This window comes from Rhinolophus sinicus, chromosome 4 (genome assembly GCF_057876585.1).
Source record: "Rhinolophus sinicus isolate RSI-liver-muscle chromosome 4, RSI-T2T, whole genome shotgun sequence".
Classification (NCBI taxonomy): domain Eukaryota; kingdom Metazoa; phylum Chordata; class Mammalia; order Chiroptera; family Rhinolophidae; genus Rhinolophus; species Rhinolophus sinicus.
This window is the reverse complement of record NC_142504.1, coordinates 58691427-58717006: the sequence shown is the minus strand read 5'-3', so window position 1 is coordinate 58717006 and position 25580 is coordinate 58691427. Positions and strand designations below refer to the sequence as shown.

The 25580-nt window shown below is 36.8% G+C and overlaps 1 protein-coding gene across 12 annotated transcripts in view; it reads right to left on the bottom strand.

The window, feature by feature from the left end:
• The window catches only part of NPHP1 (nephrocystin 1), a 53014-nt gene extending 27750 nt beyond the window's left edge, over window positions 1–25264 (bottom strand). For 3 of the 12 annotated variants that reach the window (XR_012498845.2, XR_012498844.2, XM_074340504.2), the window contains exons 1-12: window positions 24857–25264; window positions 22714–22824; window positions 21816–21889; window positions 20249–20309; window positions 19071–19195; window positions 16276–16498; window positions 15868–15969; window positions 9251–9351; window positions 8869–8911; window positions 7652–7739; window positions 6233–6327; window positions 4453–4581 (exon numbers count right to left, since the gene is read on the bottom strand). Coding sequence is in view for 10 of the 12 variants with exons in the window: in XM_074340504.2 (XP_074196605.2) it covers window positions 4453–4581; window positions 6233–6327; window positions 7652–7739; window positions 8869–8911; window positions 9251–9351; window positions 15868–15969; window positions 16276–16498; window positions 19071–19195; window positions 20249–20309; window positions 21816–21889; window positions 22714–22824; window positions 24857–25135 (1431 nt within the window). In the remaining 2 variants the exon portion in view is untranslated. The remainder of the gene's footprint in view (window positions 1–4452; window positions 4582–6232; window positions 6328–7651; window positions 7740–8868; window positions 8912–9250; window positions 9352–15867; window positions 15970–16275; window positions 16499–19070; window positions 19196–20248; window positions 20310–21815; window positions 21890–22713; window positions 22825–24856) is intronic. The other 9 variants (XM_074340500.2, XM_074340499.2, XM_088797862.1 and 6 more) reach the window with 9 other exon arrangements.
• Window positions 25265–25580: the final 316 nt, after the last annotated feature.

Below are 25580 nucleotides of genomic sequence, written 5' to 3'. Positions count from 1 at the left end.
TAGTGTAACACTTCTAAAACTAAGCTTTAAAAATAATTAGATATTATCCCAAACATATCATATTAGGTCAAATTCAATTTACTGCCCTCTAGGTTTCTACTGGTAGGAAGGTAGGAGTATATTATGGGGTAGCCAAGTGTTTTTCCACATAAAGAAAGTCCCCATTACCTACAACACAGATTAATTTCACTTAAACACTGCTTAAAATAATATATTCTCAACCTGGACTCCTGGAGAACAAACTCCTTCTAATTATTACCTGCTGTTTAATGTGAGACTGCATTTTATTTATTCTGTGCTCCCAGACAAAAGGAGACTTTGGAACTGAAAAGTATTAGAGAAAAATATGGCTGAAAAATCCTCAAATTTGGCAAAAGACATCAAATTATAGATTTAAGAAGTTGAACAAATCCCAAACAGGATAAACCCAAAAAAATCCATCCGGAGATACAGCATAAACTTCTGAAAACTAAACAAAAATATCTGGAAAGCGGTGACAAAGAAGAAACAGCTCAATTAACCGATAGGGAAACAATTCAAATGACAGTGGGTTCTCATCAGAAACCACAGAGGCCAGAAAAAAAGTGGCATGATATTTGTCAAATGCCAAAGAAAAGAATCGTCAACTCAGAATTCTACATTTAGTGAAAATATTCCTCAGGAATGAGGGGGAAATGAGACATTCTCAGATAAAGAAAAACTAAGAGAATTTGCAGCCAGCAGGCCTACCTGAAAAGATTTGTTAAAGGACATTCTCTAAACAGGACGGACTTGATAAAAGAAGGAATCTCTGAACATCAGGAAGGAAGAACAATAGGAAGAGTAAAAATAAGGGTAAGTACAACTCATATTCTCTTGAGTTTTCTAAATTATGCTTGATAGTGAAGCAAAAATTATAATACTGTACAATATGGTTCTCAATGTATATAAAGGAAATATTTAAGATGATTATATTATAAAGGAGAAAGGGTAAAGAGAAGTAAAAGGAGGTAAGGTTTCTATACGTTATTTAAACTGGAATAGTGACACTAGTAGACTGTGGAAAGTTGTGTACGTAAAAATAACACCTGTAAGCAGCCACTAAAGAAAGCTATAGAGATCCACTTAACAACACTACAGATAATTCAGAATGGAGTTTTAAGAAATGCTCAAGTAACACACACCAAGGCAGGAAAAAGAAACAGAGGAACGAAAAAGAGAGGGAATAAACAGAGAAAAAATAAATAGCAGACTAATGATTTCAGACTCCTCTCTAGTATCTGCCTACTTTTAGATGCTTTTCAGTGCCTTCAGGGAGTTGCTTTTTGTATATCACGCAGAATTTATAGTTGTCACCACTGGGCAAGAGCCTACTCCTTTTAACCTACTGATTGTATTTTACTATTTTGGGGTGAAGTGTTGTACAAATGCCAATTAGATACAGTTTGTTGATGGCATTATTCAGTTCTTTTATATCCTTAACTAATTTTCTGTCTACTTATTCCATAGATTACAGAGAGAGAAGTGTTAAAAGTTTCCAATGATAACTGTGGCTTTGTCCATTTCTCCTTTCAGTTCTATCAATGTTTACTTCATGTATTTGGAAGCTATGATGTTAGGGGTATACACATTGAAGACTGTTATGTCTTCTTAGTGAATTGTCCCTTTTATCATGCAGAGTACCTCTTTATTCCTGATAATTGTCTTTGTTTTAAAGTTTACTTTGTCTGATATTAATATCTTTTGAGTGCTGTATCTTTTTTCATCCTTCTACTTTTAAACTGACCATATTATTATATTTAAGGTACATAGCCTATGGTTGGATCTCTGTCACTGTGGTTTTAATTTGTGTTTCCCTGAGGACTTATTCTACGCTGAGTATCTTTATATGTCTCTTGGTTTTTCATATATTTTCTTTTTTTAAGTGCTTGTTCAAGTCTTTTGTCCATTTTAAAAATTGAGTTATCTTTTTATTTTTTGGACCTCCTTGAGTTGTGCTTGATTTTAGGGGAAAAGAGTTCAGTATTTCACCATTAAGTATGATGATGCTAACTTTAGTTTTCTCTAATCACTCTTTACCAATTTGAGGAAGTCACCTTCTGTTCCTACTTTGTTGAGAATTTTTTAAAAATCATGAATAGGTCCTAAAATAGGTCAAATGCATTTTCTATATCTATTGAGATGACCATATAATTTTTCTTTAGTTCTGTTAATGTGGCACATTACAATGATCTATATTCAAATGCTAAATGTTGTTTACACAGGTGTGAGCATTTGAATTCCTAGAATTCAAATTCAATATTCCCCAATTAGTCATGATATTCAATTCACTAATATTCTGTTTAGGATTTTAGTTTCAATATTTATGAGGGATACTGGTCTTATAATTTTTTTTTCTTGTAATGTCTTGTCATATTTTGGAATCATGTTTTTCCTGGCCTTATAAAATGAGTTGGGAAGCATTTCATCTTTATCTATTCTTTGGAAGAGTTTGTATAATAGTATTATTTCTTCTTTAAATGATTGAAGGTATTCACCAGTGAAGCATCTGGGCCTAGAGTTTTCTTTGTTCGAAGATTTTAAATTACAGTTTCAATTTCTTTAACAGGAATTATTTAAATTTTCTATTTTTTCTTGTATCAGTTTCAGTAAATTATGGTTTTTGAGGAAATTATGGTTTATTGGCATAAAGATGTTTATAATATCCCTCATTACCCTTTTAATGTCTGCAGGATCTGTGGTGAGGTCTCCATTTTCATGTCAGATACTGATCATTTAGCTTCTTTCTCTACCCCTTTTTAAAATTTATTGATCAGTCTTACTAGGCATCTCTCAATTTTACTAACCTTTTCAAAGAATAAACTTTTGCCTTATTTGATTTTCCTCGTTTGTTCATCTGTTTTCTATTTCATTAACTTCTACTTTTATCTTTACAATTTTCTCCATTCTATTTTCTTCCTGTCTAACTCACTCTTCCTTTTTTAGCCTCTTGAACTGATAACTTAGATCACTGATTTTAAATCTTTCTTCTTGTCAAACATATGCAATTAAAGTTATTAATTTCCATCTAAGCACTGTTTAAGCTATAGCTCACAAACAAATCAATTAATTTTTTAAAAGTCATTCAAATTCTTTCTTTGGTAATGGGTAAAAAATATTCTCTTAAGAATCAAGGAGCAGTAAAATGGAAAAGGACATGAGGAAATGTTGCAAGGTGAGGATAATGCTCCACATCCTGATTGGGGTATTGGTTATATAGGGGTGTACATTAGTCAAAAATGCAACAATGTGCACTTGAGACCTGAACTGTATACAATACTAGAAGACAAGCATCAGTACCTTTTTGTAGGTGAAAATCTAAGGCTCAGAGGAGTTAACTGTGATATTATGCCAACATGACATACTTAGCAATGGAAAGACCCAGGAGTTAAGCCTATGTCATCTGGACCCATGTGGTTTGCATCTACCACGCATTATTTTATATACATACACATACATACATACCCACACACATACACATATACATACACATATATACTTATACATACACATATACATGAACACACACACACATATACATACACATATACATATACGAGGTCTGACAATTAAGTTTGCGAACTCGTCTTAGAAAAAAGTGCTAAATACCTCATTGCTGAATATCACTATGGTCACCATTGAAGTACTCCGCTTGGGAAGGTATGCACCGACGCCAGCACCTAGTCCACCCTTCAAAGCAATTTTGGAACTCTTTTTCTGGAGTGGCCATCAGAGCTGTCATCATATTACCTTTGATGTCCTGACTGTCATCAAAATGTCTTCCTCTCAATATTGCCTTTATCTTTGGGTAAAGAAAGAAGTCATTGGGGGCCAGATCAGGTGAGTAGGGAGGATATTCCAATACAACTATTTATTTCCTGGCTAAAAACTCCCTCACGGACAGTGCCATGTGAACTGGTGCATCGTCGTGATGTAAGAGCCATGAATTGTTGGCAAAAAGTTCGGGTGTCTAACTTTTTCACGCAGCCTTTTCAGCACTTCCAAGTAGTAAACTTGTTAACTGTTCATCCAGTTGGTACAAATTCATAATGAATAATCCCTCTGATATCAAAAAAGATTAGCAACATCGTTGCAACAAGTTCGCAAACTTAATTGTCACATCTTCATATACATATACATACACATGAACATATACACACATACACATACAAATACATGTACACATATATGCGCACATACACACACACATACATATGCATACACATACATACACATAAACATACATACACAAATATACTTACCCATACACATATACATATACACACATACACACACATGTAGACATGTAAAAAAAGAGAGACTGAGAGAAAGACAGAGAAACAGACAGACCCAATGCAGTACATATTTGACATGTGGCATTAACAAAACGTTTTCTATCTAGATGTGAACTGATGTGTTCCTCAGTAAGCTCACCTTATTACCATCAAACAAACAAAGCCGCACATGTCTGCTGAGAACCTGGATGCTCATTCCTGGAAGAGGAATCATTTTACAACTCCAGAGGGTCAGAATCAATGAAACATGACTTGGTCTCGACCTAATCTGAGAGAGAAATTAGTTACAAAAAAAGGTTTGCTTTTGTGATTTGTAAGACAAATTCCTTTTCAAAGCATCTTTTATAAATACTTAAGAATATGTACATAGAATAAAAAAGAATGAAAGGAAAAATTATGCACACATATATCTATATATATATATACCCACAAGAAAAGTGCCAATAGAATGTTCAATTTAAATCAAAACTTTAGGTAAAGTTTTCAGGTAAATTTTTCATAAATATTTATATTTGAAATATTTACATTTTGGTGTAAATGCACAAAATTTTTAATGAATAGTCAGTGTAATCAGATAAAATGTGTGACCTGACCATGGAATCATAGTATTCCAAGCTCATTCACAATCATTCCTCTACAATGTGGGTAAGTGTAGACAGTCACATTAGCATTCATAGTGTCCAGATAGTTCTTCCTTGGTTTAATTCCAAGCATTTCTCTACGTTGTTCCTTGGCTTCTTATATAAATGTTTTGACAGAGAAAAAGCACTGACCATTGGAAGCAATTATTTAGTTCTACTTCACAGGTATACTTCAGAATATAAATAAATAAACTGGCATTCTGGTCTTATTTAAGAATACCTTCAATTCTTAATATTCTGCTTTACAGTCATGGGCCTTTCCATTTAAATAACTTATATCATTGAAAAAATAAGACAACATGTAAAAGCTTGTCACCTTTTCAATTTAAGAAATGGGAGCTGAATATTTAGCTCTCTGGGTATAAGTCCATAAAATTAAATGCCATTTATTCTAGTACTAGTATACTAAACAGATCAAATACAACATCTTTGTTGATTTGCAATGAAAGATACTTAATACTAAGAAGTTTCTAGGCAATGCTTGGATCGACAGGGAAAAGGACACTAAAATTCTGTGCTACCCCTCCCCACAAAACCTGACCACACTGGGTCCTCTTATTTTTCCCCGTGAGGTTCTGGGAGAGGGAGAAAAACTAGAAGGTAAACAGGAAGGGGGAGGTGATTTGCTGTAATGCAGTTTATATCTGCTAAGAAGTCAGAGAGTAGAATTAAGTATCAAGAGTATTTCCTACTTCAAACACTGGAGATACAAGAATCCTTTACTCCAAAGAAGTATAATCATGAAGTACTACCAATGTCCTCAATCCTACTTAATTAAAATAATATTACTATGACTACTACTATGGCTACTACTACTACTACGTACTACTACTAATGCTACTGCTACTGCTACTACTACTAATGATACTTGCTAATATTTCCTGAGTTATCATCATGAGCCAGGCACTGTTCTTAGCCCCATCATATAAATAATATAATTCTCACAATAATCCTATGTTGGAAGTACTATTATTATTCTCTTTTCACAGACAAAGAAATTGTGAAATTGACGCAAAGAATAAGATAGATACCTAGTACTATTTCCTTTGTAACAATGGGAAAAGAGAGCATGGAGAAGAGAAACAAAATAAAATCACAGTAACAAAAACAAGTTTTGTGTTAGCTGTGAAGTTAACACTGAGTGTTTCAAAATCACAATACAGAAACCATTTTTTCTATTTTTTATAATGTATTAATTAATTTACATGTTATTGGTATACTTGCAACCATGACACAATCTGGAAAAGTCATAATTCTACTGATAGTAACTATACTTACAGTGCCTGTCTTAGCATCCCACATGAGATCTCTGAAGGCCAGCTGTGAAGGAGCAAGCTCTGGCTGTAAGAAGTAACTTGCTCGAAACTGATTTCCTGCAAAAATATTTTTTCCTTTGTTTTCTTACAAAGAAAGGAATAAAATTCAAAGCCAAAAATCTATAATGTTATGCTACAAACTTAGGAAACAGACTTCCAAAAGGCCAAACTGCTTACTGGAAACAGGCTTCCTAAGAAATTTACACATAAAAATAACAGAGTAAACATAAAAAGAGAAGCACATAGAAGCTGATCTCAAAAGAGCTTTAAGAAAAACCTAAAAGACTTTTAGGCCAATAACATGGCCCATGATAAAGATGATCCATTCAACTATTTTTGTAAAATGCAGAAAATCTATAAACTCTTTTTGGAGATTTAGAAAAGTATGTAATCACTACTTTTACTTCTTTACACAAAACTATTTTATAGTGTTCTTCCATATTGTAGTCATGAAGAATACTCATCATAAAATCATGTATTTATTTGTGAAATCACCTTTGAGTTCATACTCTGTGCCAGGTACTATGCTAAGACCTGGAAATAAAAATGTGAATAGAAATATAGTCCTTCTCTCCTTCGTTTACCATTGAGTAGGGGAAACAATTAAAAAACTAAGTAAACAAGAGAATAAATAAGATAATTATAAGCTGACCTAGACCCATTAATGGGTACTCATTGGACGGGAGCTAGGGGAACCTACATTACTCAAGGCTTCTCTGGGAAAGTGGAATTTACCCTGACACCCAAAGGAAGAGAGGGAGTTGGGCATTCAGGGGGTGCTGAAAGGCGCTTCTCAGCAGAGGAACGTCCAAACAGTCCTTTTCAGGTAACTCCACAAGTCAGGGTATCAGGACAGCCTCCCCCAACATCATTCCTCTTTAAAATGAGCTTATGAATAAACATTGTCAAGTACAGGGAAATCCAAAAACAAGAAGAAAACAGAAAAGGTGAATGGAGATAACTCTTTGGAAAAGTCTTGCTGTGAAGAAAAGCAGAGAAAGAGGCTTTGCCTAAAAAGGGACAGGGCTGGGGAGGCTGGTTCTTAGAGGTGGGCGGTATTAGGCCAGTATTGCTGATGATGGGAGAAGCTGATGGGGGAAGGGAAGCGGGATGAAGAGACAGGGAAGGGCTGACAATTAAGAGTCATGTTTCTGGAATAAAGGAAAGGGGCTGGAGCCCAGAGCACAGGTAGACAGGCTAGCCTCTAATAGGATCATGGAGCCTTCCTCCACTGTCACAGGAAAGACAAGGAAAAGATGAGTCAATGAGATGTGAGGTTTAATATCTTTTTAAACAACTTGTTTTGGCTAAAACAAGGAAATTAGATATAAAACTTGATTGCTTAACTAAAAGTCTGTGGTGGCTGACAGACACCTGTTACCTTCCTCCAGAAGCTGGAAGAGTGTGGAAGGCCTGAACCCTGTAGGAATAGCTCCCATCGTGGTCAACACATCAACAGTGTTTATCTGCTGAAGATGGTAAAAACAAATTGATTTGCTTGTTTTCATTCATGTTTCCTCGCTTCTATAATACCTCCTTTATTACTACAGCAATTGCAACCCAAAAAAGGAAAACACAAATGCACAGATGTTAGTGGACAAACACAGCAATTTAACCCCAAATTCCTGAGAAGAGGCCTGAATCCTGGCCTCTCCCAAAGATCTAAACCCCATGCCACCATGCCCAGTGGGCAGAGCTTTGTGCTCCTGAACATCCCTTATTAAAATGTTCCTCCTTCTGTCCCACTCCACAACATGTGCAATGTAACAGATGACTTAATGTTATAAACTGATAGGCACTGAAGAAATAATGGCTTTTTTGTATATGCCGTGTTTCCCTGAAAATAAGACCTAACTGGACAATTAGCTCTAATGCGTCTTTTGGAGCAAAAATTAATATAAGACCAGGTATATTATATTATATTATATTATATTATATTATATTATATTATATTATATTAAAGACTGGGTATTATATTATACCTGGTATTATATTATATTATATTACATTATATTAAAATAAAACTGGGTCTTACATTAATATTTTCTCCAAAAGACGCATTAGAGTTGATGGTCTGGCTAGGTCTTATTTTCGGGGAAACATGGTATGTACACACACATGCATGAGCATGTCCATGTGAGTGAGAAACAGGGTAAAAGGTCAAAACGATATTTACCAAACTGTTAATGGTAGTTACTTATGCGGGGAGTGGATTTTCATTTAGTTATATAATTTTTTAAATGATAAGATTATTGATAATTTCTTACTTTTTTGAGCTTTTCCGAATTTTTTGTGTTAACTGAAATTTAACAGCAGTCTTTACCCTAATGATAGAAAATTCAGGCAGAATCAATAAGAGATATTTCCAAGCCTTCAAATCCACTCTTCTTACAAAAAAAGATCTAATAGGAAATGCTACTTGGAGCACAGGTTTACTAAACCAGAAATATATGTTTTGGGCTCTGTACATTCCATGCTCTGGACCCTTTTAAAGATCCAATGCTATCTTCCAAAGTCCCCATCCTGTTTTGAATTGAACTCTGGGAGAAACATTAGGTAACAAAGTAAAATATCATTGATAAGACATGAGATACCAACCTCTGAGAGAGCTTTTCGCACAGCACTCCAGTGAGAACCTGTTCTGGGGGAAAAACAGCAAGGTGAGTACATAGATAGGTTATGCCTATTCACTCAGGGAACTTCATCAATCAACCAACCAAGTACATAATTGTCAGTAAGTTCTGAAAACCTAATCGTCACTAGATGAAACCAAGACAGAATAACATCACATACTAACAATATGCACAAAATTAAAGTAGCAATAATCTTTAGGCAAATAGAAATACGAGAAGCACTGCTCTCAAACTGCAAGCTGTACCCATTGAAAGAAATTCATGAAATGTTTATAATAATAATAATAAACAAAAGTTTCCTATACCTTTCATTTATTTTACTTTGATACCCTCTCACGTCTTCTTACCTTTGTTTAACTTCCAGTTCCTCTGCTATCTCACCCCCAACATCCACATTTTCTTCACTGCCATCTTCACTTGATTCTTGGCCTTCTTCTTTATGATAGGGCTGAAAAATTATTCAAATATGAAGTGCTTTTTTACTTAATCCAAAAATTGACCAATAAAAAGACTTTGAGAAAGACTCAACTGTAGACGAGAATTTACATGATAGGCATATCAAAAATCAGTGAGAAAAAGATTTCACCACATAGTTGATCACTTCACTGTTTGAAAAATTACAAAAATAGAGGTAGAGAGCAAGTTTCGTCAAAATAAATTCCAAGTGGAATTTACTTAAATGAAAAAAAAAAAGAAGTAAATCGTAGAAATAAGAAAACTATAAAGGCATTAAAAGAAAATAACCTTGAAGTGGGAAAGCCCTGTCCAATTATGATACCAAAACCAAAATAATGAATGAAAACACTGACAGATTTAACTACATAAAAAATAAATATGGTTAAAGTCCACAAAAAGAATATCTGTCACAAATTTCCACAGTTGATATCCTTGTTATTAAAATGTTACCAAATTCCTATAAATCAGTAAGATTTTTAAAAATCCCTTAGAGATTCCTGGTTAGGATGGTGGAGTAGGTAAATGCTGTGCTCACCTGCTCTCAAGACCACTTCAATTACAACTAAACCACAGAAAAATCATTATTGAGAACTGTCTGAAGTCTAGCTGAACTGAAGTCCTACAACTAAGGACACACAGAACAAGCCACCTCGAGACTGGTAGGAGGGGCAGAGATGCAGAATGAGCTGGTCCCGCACCCATGTGTGACCATTAAAAACCGGGAGGAATATCTCAGCTGTGAAAGTCCCCCCAAGGCATGAGGGATCCCAGCCCAGGGTTTCAGTGCTGGGGAGAAACATCCCCATAATTTCTGGCTGCGAAAATCAGCAGAGATTGTGGCTGACTGAGATGCAGGGTGTCTGTAGTCCCAGGCACTTCTCTTAAAGGGCTAGTGCACAACTTACTCTCTGATGGACTCACTCACTCTGAGCTCCAGCACTGGGGCAGCAGCTCAAAAGTTCCGAGGGGCATACGGGGAGAAACCGAGTTGTCTGGTTTAAGGTTGAAGGCTGGAGGGGCACCTTTCTCCTGAACGGAGGAGCTGGTGGCAGCCATGGTTTCTTTGATGAGCCCTCCCCCCTTTCCTGCCTGCAGACGCAGGCAGATGCCATATCTGAGTCTCCATCAAACTATCACCTTTCAACACCGCACCCAACTTTCCGGCACACCCAAGCCACATACAGTGCCTTTTCCATATAAACGACCTGCCTTGGCTCATGCTGTGGACATTCCTAAAATCTGTTAAAGGTTCACAAAACTCATACAAGCAGCATATGGTTTCAGCATGTCTCATACCTCTGGCTGAGCAGCCCAAAGCCTGGCATTAGTGACAGCCGGCTTTGGTTCGTGGCTTGGCCTCTAAAGGCACCTCCAAGCACAGTGCAGGTGATGGCCATCTCTGGATTGCTTTGTGGCTCATGCCAAGTGGCTCCAGGCAGGGCACAAACTGCAGCTGAACTTTGCCTGCAGCAAGTCCCTTCCCAGGAGGTCCCAGGGCTGGCTAGCTTTGGATGGGGCCAGAGCATCACCTGGCCACCTCCAAAGATGACACACCCAAAGGGCAGACTGGGCAGGCACCAGAACCCTGATAAAGCGAACCCTGCTCTGTAGGGTCGGCCTCTGCACAGCAGCTCCTTCATTGTAGTCACAGCCAGTCCTCACAACCAATCAGCCTGGGGGTCAATCCCACCCACTGATGTACAAATGGCAACAAAGTCTCAACTACAACAGGAGGGGACACAACCCACACAAGGGACACACTTGGAGTGCACAGCTCCAGTGACCAGGGAGACTGCACCACTGGTTGCACAGGACACCTACTACGTAAGGCCACTCTACTAAGACCAGGACATATAGCAGTCCTACGTAGAAAAAAAACAAAGGGAGGCAGCCAAAATGAAGAGACAAAGAAACATGTCCCAAAATAAAAGAACAGAACAAAGCTCCAGAAAAACAACTAAACAAAATGAAGACAAGCAATCTATCAGACACAGACTTCCAAACACTGGTTATTAAGGATGCTCAATAATTAAGGGAGAACTTCAACAAAGAGATAGGAAACATAAAAATGGAGATAGAAAACATAAAAAAGAACTAGTCAGAAATAAAGACTACAATAATGGAAATAAAGAATACATTACAGGGAATCAACAGTAGATTAGACGAACCAGAGAATTGAACCAGCAATTTAGAAGATAAGGTAGCAGAAAACACCTAATCAGAACAGCAAAAAGAAAAAAGAATGCAAAAAAATGAGGAGAGTTTAAGGGGCCTCAAGTGTACCATTATTTGCATTATAGAGGTACCAGAAGAAGAGAGAGAGCAAGGAATTGAAAAACGATTTGAAGAAATAATGATGGAAAACTTCCCTAACCTGGCGAAGGAAACAGACATACAAGCCCAGGAAGCACAGAGAGTCCCCAAATAAGATGAACCCAAAGAGGCCCACACCAAGAAACATCATAATGAAAATGCCAAAGTTAAAGACAAAGACAGAATCTTAAAAGCAGCAAGAGAAAAGAAGTTAGTTACCTACAAGAGAGCTCCTTCCCATAAGACTATGAGCTGATTTCTCAACAGAAACTTTGCAAGTCAGAAGGGATTGGTAGGAAATATTCAAAGTAATGAAAAACAAGGACCTACAACCAAAATTACTCTACCTAGCAAAGCTGATATTTAGAATCGAAGGATAAAGAGCTTCCCAGACAAGAAATGAACCAGTCAGCAATAAAGACTACAAAAATGGAAATGAAGAATATATTATAGGGAATCAACAGTAGATTAGGTGAAGCAGAGGATCCAACCAGCAATGTAGAAGATAAGGTAGCAGAAATCACCCAACCAGAACAGCAAAAAGAGAAAAAAAAATCCAAAAAAATTGAGGAGAGTTTAAGGGGCCTCCAGGACAATATCAAGCGTACCAACATTCACATTATAGGGGTACCAGAAGGAGAAGACAGAGAACAAGGAATTGAAAACCTGATTGAAGAAATAATGACAGAAAACTTCTCTAACCTGGTGAAGGAAATAGACATACAAGACCAGGGAGCAGAGAGTCCCAAACAAGATGAACCCAAAGAGGCCAACACCAAGACACATCATAATTAAAATGCTAAAGTTTAAATACAAAGAGAGAATCTTAAAAGCAGCAAGAGGAAAGCAGTTAGTTACCTATAAGGGAGCCCCAATAAGACTGTCAGCTGATTTCTCAATGGAAACTTTGCAAGCAAGAAGGGAGTGACAGGAAATATTCCAAGTGATGAAAAGCAATGACATACAACTTTGAATACTCTACCCAGCAAGGCTGTCATTTAGAATAGAAGGGTAGATAAGGAGCTTCCCAGACAAGAAAAAGCTAAAGGAGTTCATCACCACCAAACCAGTATTACAAGGACTCTTAGAGGGACTTCTTTAAGGATGGGTGAAAGGGGAAGAGATTAACAACAAATTGGGTGTTATACAATAGTCATGGCGATATAGGTTATAGCATAAGGAATATAGTCAACAATATTGTAACTAGGTATGGTGCCAGATAGGTACTAGATCTATCAGGGTGATAGATGGGAACGGGATTTTGGGGCAGGGTGAAAAAGGTGAAGTATAGTCATGGGATGTGGAGTATAGCATAGGGAAGATAGTCAATGGTATTGTAACAGCTATATGATGTCAGGGGTAGTAGCTTGGGGGATGGGTTATCACTTTATGAGGGATTTAAATGTCTAACTATTACATTGCTTTGTACACCTGAAACTAATAAAAAATAAATTTAAAAAAACACTACAACTAAATTATAAAAAAAAGACAAATAAGTCATGGGGATATAATGTACAGTATCGGAAATATAATCAATAATATTGTGATAGTGTTATATAGTTTCAGATGGTTGCTGGACTTAACGTGATCACTTCTTTAGGTTTACAAAAGTTGAATAACTATTGTGTATACCTGAAACTAATATAATATTTTATGTTTGCTATATTTTAATAAAGATCTTAAAAATAAATAGGTAGAAAATAAAATAATCACTTAGAAAAATGGTCAAAAGAAGTGAAAAGGCAATTTACAAAGAAGTAATAGAAATGGTCATAAAGTATACGAAATGATGCTCGACTCCATTATCATGACAAATAAAAACAATAATGAGCTTTTTTTGCGTATCACTTTGGCAGAATGTGATGACAGCCATCATTGGAAATATGTGGGAAACACATACTCTCAGCTGCTGGGGGTTTGTTGTACAAATAGGCCTAATTTTTCTGAAAGGCAAAATGGCAAATTAAAACACAATTTAAAGGTGTAAAACAAACCCTCTGAACCAGCACTGAACATCTGGGAATCAATCTCAGGGGAACAAAGGGACAAGTCTACAAAGATGTCTGTACAGACTGATCACAACATAGGTGGCAGGTTGTCTACTACTGAATCTCTACCTCTTCTTTCCTAACAGTCCCTTCTTTAGCAAGGAGCAGACAGTAAGACTAGTTTCCAAGCCTTCCTTACAGTTAGGTGTTGCCAAGAACTAAATTCTGACCAAGGAGATATAATTGGAAGTTTTTTGTGTAATTTCCAGGAACTTGTCTTAAAAAGATGGAAGCTAACTAAGGCCTTTTGGCCTCTTGTTTCCTTTTCCTGTTCTTTTGCTCTTTGGAATCATTAAAAGATGTAGCAGCCAACTTAAACTACAGAGATAACCCCTGAAAGAGCTGTCACACATCTAATAAAGTGAAATATTGGATGGGGCCTCACCACCCTTTGACTGCTACCTCCATATCTGCCATGTAAGAGAGAAATATGCTTCTACCTTATTTAAGTCACTATTCTTGTGATCTTTTGTAACTCATAGTAGAAGCGAATCATAGTGGAAACTCTTTTGCTCATAATTGATAGCTATTATATGTTGGGAACAGCCTAAATGTTTATCTCTATGAAATTGGAATACTACGCTACCATTGAAAAAGATGATCTAGACCTGGACTGTGCAATACAGCACCAATCACCACATGTGGTGCTGACACTTGGAATGTGATTAGCCCAAACTGAGATGTGTAAAATACACACCGGAATTTGAAGACTTAGCATAAAAAAAAAGAAAGTATTTTTTAACATTGACTATATGTTGAAATGATATTTTTGATATATTGAATAATATAAAATATATTACTAAAATGTCACTTGTTTCTTTTTACTTTTTAAAAAATGTGTAGTATAATGAAAAATATATATTCCCAGTTCTTGGCAAGAGTTCCTAAAACAGAATTTCCTGAGTGGCAGGAGTGTCTTTTGTTATTTATAACAAACCCCTGAGTTTATGCTAATGAAGTGATGGGCAGAGGTGGTGCTTTTTACCAGAGGAACCAACCATGTAATTAGAGGGTTAGAACTATCATAGCACTCCCCTCCCCCCACCTTCAGGGAGGGGAAAGGAGCTGGAGATTGAATTCAATCACCAATGGCCAATGATTTAATTAATCATGACTAAGTACTGAAACCTCCATAAAAACCCCTAAAAGACAGGGTTTGGGAAGCTTCCAGGTTGGTGGAAGGGCTGGTAGGATGGTACCCAGAGCAGGCATGGAAGACCCAAGTCTCACTCTCTACATCTCCCAATGCCTGGCCCTGTGCACCTCTTCCATGTGTCTCTTCCTGAGTCTTATCCTTCATAATAAACACAAGTAAAGTGTTTTCCTGAGTTTTATGAGTGGCCCTACCAAATTATCAAACCTGAGGAGGGGTGTTGGAACCCCCAAATTTATAGCTGATCACCCAGAAGTACAGGAGGCCCTTGGGACTTCATCTGAAGTAGGGAAGTTTGTGGGACCAAGCCCTTAACTGGTGGGGTCTGCACTAATTCCAGGAGTCAGTGTCAGAATTGAATTGAACTGTTGGTCACCTGGCTGGTTTCAGAGAATGAATGTGGAGAAACAACATAGATTTGGTGGCAGAGAAAAATCACACAGAATTAAAAGTAGTGTCACAAAAAAAAGACATTTTTCTACGGCTACTAGAAACTTTTAAATTACATTTGTTGTTTGCATTAGATCTCTACTGGACAGTACTGATCCAGACAGATTATCTATGCATATTGGCACAGAAAATGACATGCTGTATTATTAAATTAGAAAAAAATAGGCTACAAATATGCATGTATATAGTATGTTCACATCCTAGTATAGAATTGTATATTTGTGGAAGTTAACACAAAGTTAACTGTGATTTTGTTTTACAACAAACAATAAAATACCTATTAATTTTTATGATCAGCATTAATCCACAAAGCATCTTCACTGTGAGCTAACATTCTAGGGATCGCCTGCATGAGAGCACTTCATAGGTCCCAAGACTATTAACACATGATATTTTTCCCATGTCCTGTCCCTCTAAAATTAAAGTAAATTCTATATCTCAAGTCATTCACTAGTCAGTTGATCCAAGAATACAGCTTAATGTTTTATTAAAAATGAAAAAGTTTGGAAGGAGAAAAAGGAAAGATGAAACAATAAACACTAACCTCCAGGTAGGTTTTGGGAACAAGACCTTTGTTTCCTTTGGCATTCTTAGCCATCCACCAGCCATCAGGTTTTTTTTCAATTATAAGGAGAATTTCCCCTTTCTTAAAGCAAAACAAAATGAAAATTTTTAATTAAAACTTACCCCTAAAATAAGAATTACCAACATTAAAACTATTTTCAAAAATATACGAGCATTTACTCTTTTACCAGGTACTTTGATAACAAAATTTCACATAATTACTGCCTGTAAATCATTATTGTTGCTCATTTTATTACAACAAATTGAGCCTTTAAAAAACTTAGTTTCAGGAAAATGTACATAACCCAGGTACACAAGTAGAGTTTCCTTATTCTGTCAGGTATGTGAATTGCTCTTGAGGTTAGGTTCCAGTCTTGTTTCTACCTACCTTAAATGTCAGATCCCCAGCCTGCTGAGCAGTAAAATTTCCAACAGCAGTGTATTCTTTACTAGTCGCCTGTAGATGAGATTCATTTTCCTGTTTCTCTTCCTCTTGTGTTTCTTCTTCTTCCCCACCACTTTCTTTACTTTCTTCTTCATCATCATCGTCTTCTTCTTCATCTCCTTCAGCAGAATCATCATCTTCCTCTCTTTCAGTAAGTTCTCCAATTCTGCAAAAAAGTAATTCTATGACAAGGTTCACTTGAAATAATGTATTAGAACTGATCAAGTATAAGTTCTATATATAGAAGGACTGGCCTGTATTTGGAACTGGCAGATAAAGGAGACAAGAGGAAAGCACTGCTAATGATTTCTACCATCTGGCTAAGAATATGTGACTCAAAGGACTGAGTAGTGAAAGACATAATATACCTGAGGAAGGTATGTGACAGAAGAAAGCAGGCACTGGACTATAGGCCAAGAGATTTGGATTCTTCTATTTCAGCACATGCTGCTTGAGCATTACTACATACTGCTTACAGCATGGGCTCTGAGTTTAAATTCTGGCTCTATTCCCACTTTGTTGGGTAATAATTATGATTTACAGGCAGTAGGTTTCTTTTAAGCTCTCAGTTTCTCATTGGTAAAATAGAGATAATAATAGAACTTTCCTCATTGGATTAGACCAGTTACCAACTCACGGAGTATTTGGAACAGTGCCTGTTCATAGCAAGCTTTAAAAACAGTCAGCTATGATAATGATGGTCCATGTCAGACACAGTGGATACAAAGGTAAACCAGACACAGTTCTTGTCCTTAGAAGCTTATAATTAATCAATCTAGAGAACGGTGGAGGTATACAAGTACACAGGATACTAAGGGAACACAAGGGGGAAACCTAACCTAGCCTGCATGAGTGGGGATCAGGAAAGAGTCAGAATTAGGTCTTGAGAGGTGAGTTGGAGTTATCAGGTAAAAGGAGGTAGCAAGGAGGGGGAGGGAGTAGAGAATGGAGGCTCAAGATTAGGGAACTTCAAGGAGGTCATGATGGTAGGACAAGGCTTGAGAAATGAGAAAGAGGTGAAGCTGCAAACAGGTGAGCAGAGTGCAGCCCATGTAAGTATCATCTCTAAGGCAGTGCCTAAGAAGAAGTAAGGGAAAGCAGGATCTGCTCTGCACTTTAGAAAGGTGACTACTGTGTGGGGAACAGACTGGAGGGAGGGCTAAAGGAAAGGTAGCTATTAAAAGTGACACATGACAACAGTATGAAGTAAGTAAACAGCATTAGAGAGGAAGAGAAAGAGATTCTGGAAAAATATGAACTAGGTAAAATGGGGGGTGAGGGAGGAGAGAAGAGCGCAAATAATATGGCTTGGATAAGTCACTAAATCTCTCTAAGCTTTATTCATTTAACATTCAGCAAAGCCATCAAATGTTTACGGGGCACCTACTGTGTGACAGACACAACGTGCTTGGGATATAACAAAACAGAGGTCTTTGCTTTCCTACAGCTTATTTAGAGAAGATTATCTTTAGAATCGAGTCATTTTTAGTATTCCATTTTATCATTTATGCTACCAAATACTTTATCTTATTTGGTAGTAATGTTCTAGGTATTACAACATACATCCCTAACTTATAGTTTGACCTGAATATCATATTTCCCCCAAAATTAAAGAACTTTAAGATGATATCATTTTATGTACTCTGCCAGCCCTTTCAGCTATTGATGTGCCACTGTTGTCACATATTCTACATACAGTCGATCCTCATTATTTGTGGATTCTATATTTGCAAATTCATCTACTTGCTAAAATTTATCTGTAATCCGAAATCAATACTTATCAATACTTGCAATGTTTTTGTGGTCATTCATGGACATGTGCAAAGCAGCAAAAAATCTGAGTTGCCTGATGCACATACTCCCAACTGAGGTTGAACAAGGCGACATGCTGCCTTTTTTCCAGCTCTCGTAGTATAAACAAGTGCCCCAATTTTGCATTTTTGTTGGTAATTTAGCCATAAAATGTGGCCCCCAAACATACTGCTGAAATGCTATGTGGTGTTCCTACAAAGATATAAAGTAGAAAGTGTGAGATTCTGTGAGAGATGTAAAGAAAGGAAGTCATAATTTTGACTTTGGGTAATTCATAATCTAGTTGAGGAAACAGAGATCTGAAAAGCTAAATAAACAAATGTTAGGAAAAAAGCATGAAGCCATTAGTGTCAGTGTTGATATGTAAAAAGAAGATTAGTTGGATTGTCTACTTGCATATTTCCTCCTTTCATAAATATTCTTTAAAAATTGGAGGCAGAAACATGCATTGTTTTCTGGAGTGGAAACATGCATTGTTTTAATAATAGCCTTTGCAAAGTAGAAGAAAACCTGATGGTATGAACAAACCCAATTTGTGGAAAGCAAAAAAGGAAAACACCAACTATTCAGTCTTCAAATGCTGTTCTCTTACTTTTCACTGTATTCTGGGAAAATGCTAAAGGATGAAGATATAAGGACTCTAGAATTTCCATTGATTTCCAGTACTGAGAATGACAAAGTAAATGGTATTGGACTTAATCTTCCTAATGGAAACAGCTATAAAATGTGGTCAAAATATACAAAACAGCTGTTTGAACATCAACCAAGCAGGGCTGTTACCCTATACATCTCTCATGGGATCTCACACATTCTACCATACTCAATAAATAATGTCTGTTTATATCTACACTGTTATGTATCTTTATCCTGAGTCAAACATTAAAACTGCTGGTGACATCTGAAAAAAAGGAAGGAAAGAAGCATACTCAGTTACAGTCTCTCTACTTATAGACATGGCAAGTTCCTGCAGCTGGTGGGTAAGTTTATCCAAGAGACTGTGCTCCTCTTCCTTTTTCTGATGATAGTTCCCAACAGGTGTAGGTTCATCGGCCTATGAGAGAAGATAAGTTTATTTCACTGAAAAATTTATTTCAGTTTCATATTATATTTATGCAGAAAAACTCCAATAAGTGCTAGAAGACAAAGATCAGTATGAGACTTCGCCTACCTTAGAGATATAAGATTTAAAAGAAATGTAGATTATTGTTAGAATGCAAACCAAATGAAAAATGAAATTGTAACTTGTTTTTTGTTTTAGTCCCTTGCTAAGTATTGCAGACCCTCTGTAGTCGGTAAAAGAGAGGTTCCAGACAGAAGAATGGCTTTGGAGTCTAAAAGACAAGCCCCAAGTTCCGTCACTTCTTATCAGTAGGACATTGGGAAAGCTGCCCCACCTTTGGTAGCCTCAGTATCCTCATCTGTGAAACAGGAGTAATTAGGTTTTCAAATGTAGGGTCAGTCTGCCTCCTAAATTAAAGAGTTCTCTGTCACTGGAGAAATTTAGAAGAGACACTCAGTGACCACTTGTCTCAGATGCAGTGCAGGAGAGTCATACACAGGATATGACTCACAGATGACTTCCACTTGAAATTCTTGTGAGTCTCTGGCCCTGGCATCTAGCTGAAGCTCAAGGTTACATTAAAAGAAAAAATCCTGAAAGGACTGCTAGGAGTAAATTCTAGTTCTTCCTATTTCTGCAGAGTCACCAATGTTAGAGCTGACGTGATAAAAGCAGCTTCTTTACCACTTACCCCCAGGCCAGATTATGTACTCTCTCCCACAATGGAATTCAAATTAAAATAATCCTAAAGTGTAAAACGTAAAATTTACACAATGCAAAAATAAAAATAGTTTCTTTTTGGATTTTCTGAGTCCTATACTGGGTGAGTTAATCAAAGCTGAACTTTTATCAATTATTTGGAGCCCTGGATATTCTGCTCCAAAGCTCACACTCAGTAAGCCTGCCGGATAAGTCAGCACTGACTGCAGTCAGACTTCATTATTAAGGCAATCCCACGAACTTCCCCACTCTAATAAATTCCTACTTCATGAAAATATTTATAGAAACAGATTTTTTTGCAATATGATTAATTGTAATACTTACTTTTTTTAATTTTTGAAGAGTATTTTTATTTTCATTAATTGCCTGTTTTAATTGGATACATCTAAATTTTTAAAAAGAAAGAAAAAAATATTGATTTTTTTATTGTCAGAACCAGAAAGTTATTTTGTAAAATCATACATAAGTCTTTAAGAAGGCAAGGCAATTAGGTGTTGTATGGCTTATGTTTAAAAATTCATGTGTAAATGCTTTTCCATAAAGGAATGATCACCAAACTTAGCATCACTGGGTGCAAAGTAACCCAACAATGTCTTCAAAGTTTTAAGTAATTATTGTTGCTCTCTACCCAGACAATTATTAATCAAACATAAGAGCTAAATTCAGTCTATAAATCTCATTCTAAGATTTTATTTTAAAAGTTTATTTTAAAACCTTATTTTTAATTTTATTTTAAAATCTACTAAAGCAAGTACAATCACCTTCATTTTTTCTTTCATTGTTTGATTAATTCAACTTGACTTAAATTCCTTATACAATTAATCCTACTAATAAATGTAGTTAATTAAATTTCCTTGAACATTTTAAAATTCATATAAATTTTATTTTGCTTTTAAGCACTTTGAATGCCTGATTTAAGTAAAACTTTTTCAAATGATTCTAATGAATCATTTAAACTAACAGAATGAATCTCGTGTTCTTTTGTATGTTATAAACTCTAAATACCTCAAACACACAGATTATCTTAATGATGTCCTAAACTTAATACAAAAGTGTTAATAGTCCAATTTAGCTCATCATTACTATGTAATTTTAAACTATATTTAATTTTTAAGGTCACCATCCCAAGCAAGGTGGAATTGCTAATAGACTGATGTGTCTGACCATGTCACAGGATCTGGGGCTACACAAGCCAAGGAGCTCCCATAACTCTGCCTAAATCACCAATGTTCACTCTAAGCAGTTTTTATAGTTGCTATCACAAGTCTACAACCTTCAGATTTAGGTTGGTTTCTCTAAGTTATATCATGAAGTAATTCTTCCATTTGATTCAAATGGACCAAAACCTGCAATTCTATTGACATTTCAGTGAAATTCCTTCTCTTGCTTGACTGAATTCTGCATTTCTTAGGAGACTTAAGACATTTTTACTACTTTCCCAATCTAATGTCTTATAGCAAAGTAATGTTAGACACATTAACTAACCACCTTGAAACTTAATTTTCCCATCTATATTAATAAGTATTGCATGGTGTTATTGTGAAAATTAATCAAGAAAAAGTTTCTCCAGTGTGGACTACACTGCTTGGTACATACAGAGTAAAAAACAGATTAAGTTGCCTCTTTTTAATATTTGTAATTCTTTATTTAATACTATGATTCCAATATTTAGACCTGGTAGATATAGATAATTGCAAGAAATATTTTAAAATACATTTTGGAAAATTTCATTCATTGTTACCTCAATGTTATTTCCCATTATTTTGTCATTTTAGAAATTGCACTAAAAATAAGGAAAGAAACATGTCTCAAACAATTTCTATGCTGTAAACACTGCTCATTGAAATGCAAGTACAGCTCCTGCAAAGCTTATAAAATTAGAATGCTTTACCTTTGGTAAATATCTCGCTTTTTACTGGCTTCTAGAGCTCCTTTCAATCGACTCTCAGAAAGCAAACTATCAACCTACAATAAATAGAAACTGCTTAAAATTGTTAAATTCTATATTGTATTTAACAATACCATATAACATTAGGAAATAAAATTTTAATCTCTTTCCCCCAAATTTTATGAACACTTTTAAGCATACAATAAAGTGAAAAGAATTTTACAGTAAACACCCATATACCCACCAGCTAGATTCTACCATTAACATTTTACTATACTTATTTGATCCATCTATTCAGCAGTCCATCTTATTTTTATATATTTCAAAGTAAACTGCAATCATTAACACATTTCCCCTTAAATAATACATCATGGGTATCACCAACTAGAATTCAACATTTGGTGTAAAATTTACATCTAATGAAATGTACAAATCGTAAGTATAGGTATGCATTTGCTGAGTTTGGGCAAACACATACACCCGTATAACCCAAGTCCCATCAACATACAGAAAAGTACTATTATCCCAGAAAGTTCCCAGAAAGTATGTACTCTTATCTCTAATCCTTTCACACCTCATGTGTTCTTATCTACTTCCATAGTGTTGTGTGTATCATTACTTTATTTCTTCTAATTGCTGGGTAGTATTCATTGTATGACTATACTACAAGTTTGTTTATCCTCATTTTTATATCTTATAACTTGACTTAGTATTTTCCAACTATTACATGTAACTTTGCCAATGTATCCACAAAAGAGGCACATATTTCTCGTGGGTTCTTTTCTATAAATGATGCAGAGAAAATGAAGTGGATGAAGAGAGAGAAATAAAAATTCACTAGCATCTTCTCTACTCTTGTTATTTTGCATCTGTCTCAGTGTTATTTACAAAATTTACACACCTGGTGACAGAGCCAGTCATCACAGGCATGACCCATTGGTACCCACTCTTGATTACTTGTCCCCAGCACACCAAGTTGGAAATCTGTTCTGTGTTTTGCTTCAGGTGTCCTCTGTGGGGAGAGGAGGGAATTTACTCACATCAAAGAGCCCTTCCCAGACATTCAGGGTATCAAAGGCTCCTGAGCCAATTCTTCTCCAGGCTGAATAATCCTTCTAATAGTTTTTGTTTCATCTTTGTTTTAATAACAATTTTTGTAGTTTACTTCTCAAATTTTTCCTGGTTCTCTCAATGTCCCACTAAATTTAAAACTAGATACAGAACCACATTAAGCATTTAGCCAGAATTCAGCTTAAGTCAATGACACATTGAATTTTATTTTACTTCTACTGAGTACTTTGTTCCATCACTGTAATTCAAATCTTTGGTACTTTTTAAATGAGAGTCCAACACTGGATAAAATATGAGCAGTCAGTAAATCTCTTGTCTGCCAAAGATTACTAAATAATTTTATTTCGTGAAAACAACACTTGGTAATAGATCATATGAAAACTAAAAAGTAAAATTAGCAAGGTAAATAATTTTAGAAAATAAATTAACAATGCATTAATTACTACCTACTTTTTTATTTCTTAAAGTAATATACATTTGGTATTCAAAATTATGAAAATATCAAAAAGTATGAAGAGAAACATAACCATCAGCATGCTACCAGTTACTATCCTAGCATGTTTCCTTTTTTTCTACATATATATTTAAATATTTTATTGAAATATTGTATATTCAATTTTATATTCTTTTTCTAAACTGACAGTTTATCACAAATATTCTCCCTAATGTATTAAAATCTCTAACAAAAATTTAGTCACTGTATTAGATCCTATTATAAGTTATGTATTCATTCCCCATTACTGATCATTTAAGTTATAACCAGTCATTTCTAGTATAAGTGGTGTTGAACACTTTGATGAACACTGTGATGAACACTTTCACAGTCAGTATCTGCCCCAATTTTTTGTATTATTATGTATCGTAAATTCCTAAAAATGTAATCACCCAGTGTAGGAGCATGAATATTTGCTACAACTGCTTTCCAGAAATGCTGTACTTTATACCTCGGAGAGTATAAAGTCCCTGTTTCATCTCACCCTCCTCAGTACTGAGTATTGTGATTTTTTAAATGTCTGTTATATCTTATCTCCTTTGCAATTATTTATCTTTCAAGTTAACTTTTCTCATGTATATGAGTTACTTGTATTTCTTCTTTAGTTCTAGTCCTTTGCTCTCTGTCATGCAGGGTGCCAGGCAGGGTCTCTGGTACCGAGCCCCACATAAGAACGCAGGACTTGGTGAGGCCTAAAAGGAACACCCACGGAGCCATAGATAGGGGAGTCATACCACTGTTGTCTCTCTGGCGGCTGGGGGAGACACAGGAAGCAGGAGCCACAGGATCTGCAACCCTCACTGAGCCGCTTGCAGGCTTAGCCACCATCTTCTTGCTAGCCCCCATTTTTCCTGCTAGTGTAGCCACGGCAGTTATATTAGTGGCCAATGGCTCACTGGTTACAGCTGACGGCCAACCAGCCATAGCTGATGGCCATCCAACTACAGTTGATGGCCATTTACTACCCAAGTGAGCACCTTTCCACGTGAGGCTGAGAGCCTGGAAACTGCACTCCTGGCTCTGTCCCCACACTCTCTTACACATTAGGACTATTCTTTACTAATTCTCTTTGAGTTCACCTGAAGCAGTAGCAGTCACCACTGGAAGAAAGAAGGTTGGAGGGAAGTGGTGCTGGAGCATGAAGGCGAGTAGTGTAGGGCACAGAGATGGTTGGAAATGGTTACTGTTAAATGTTTATGTTTGGAGGTGAGGTGGGGTTAAGGGTTGAGACTGAGATGTTAGGGGGAGGGCAAAGGAAGGACTCTCAGCCGAAGGTCACGATTTTCGGAGGTTTGGTCCCCGGGGTGGGGTTTGGAGGATGAGAGGTTAGAACCTGGGTTTGGTGGGGGATGCTGGGATGGGAACGTTAAGGTTGGGACGCTCGGTGGATCGTGACCCGCTCCCAGGACTCCGGCGCCTCGATCTCGCCCCGCCAGCGGCCCAGCCGTAGTTCAGGCCCCACAAGACAGCCAGATAGTACCTGCTGCTTCAGCTCTTGGCCACGGTGTTGCAGGCATGGCAGAGGGCCCCGCGGCCACCGTGGCAGCATCTCCTCGCTTGCTCGCCTCCTCGCAGGGCGCGGGCCGGTCACCAAGGAAACAACGGCGGCGGCCCCGGTAAGTGACGTCACTGGGTGACGCCATCTGCGCGCCTGTCTCGGAGCCTGACGCCCTGCGGGCTGGCCGGGAGAATGCTGCCTAGGTAGCGGTCTTTTCTTGACCCTTCCAAAGAGCTGGGGTGAAGGTGGGGGAATGACCATGGCATCGCGAACTGCATGTCCCACAGTGCCACAGTATTGCTGGTGGGGTAGGTAGAAAGTGAGAAATGAGCAAGTGAAGGAGGGAGCTAGCCCAGTTAGGAGGCCCCTTGCAGCTGCTCCTTGTTGGGTCAAGGCTCCTTGCAGTTGCTGTCACTTGGGCACAAACACCTTGCTTGCTTAGCAACATATTCACAATAAGATATGTTGTTGGAAGAAGGAAAACTGCTGGAGAGGGAGAGAAACTATCTGGCTTATCAGAATATACAAGGTCTGACAAGTTGGCAAACTGGTTGCAAAAATGTTGCTAAGCTTTTTTGATATCAGAGGGATTATTCATTATGACTTTGTACCAACTGGGCAAAGAATTAACCCAGTTTACTATTTGGAAGTGCTGAAAAGGCTGCATGAAAAAGTTAGACGATCTGAACTTTGTGCCAACAATTCA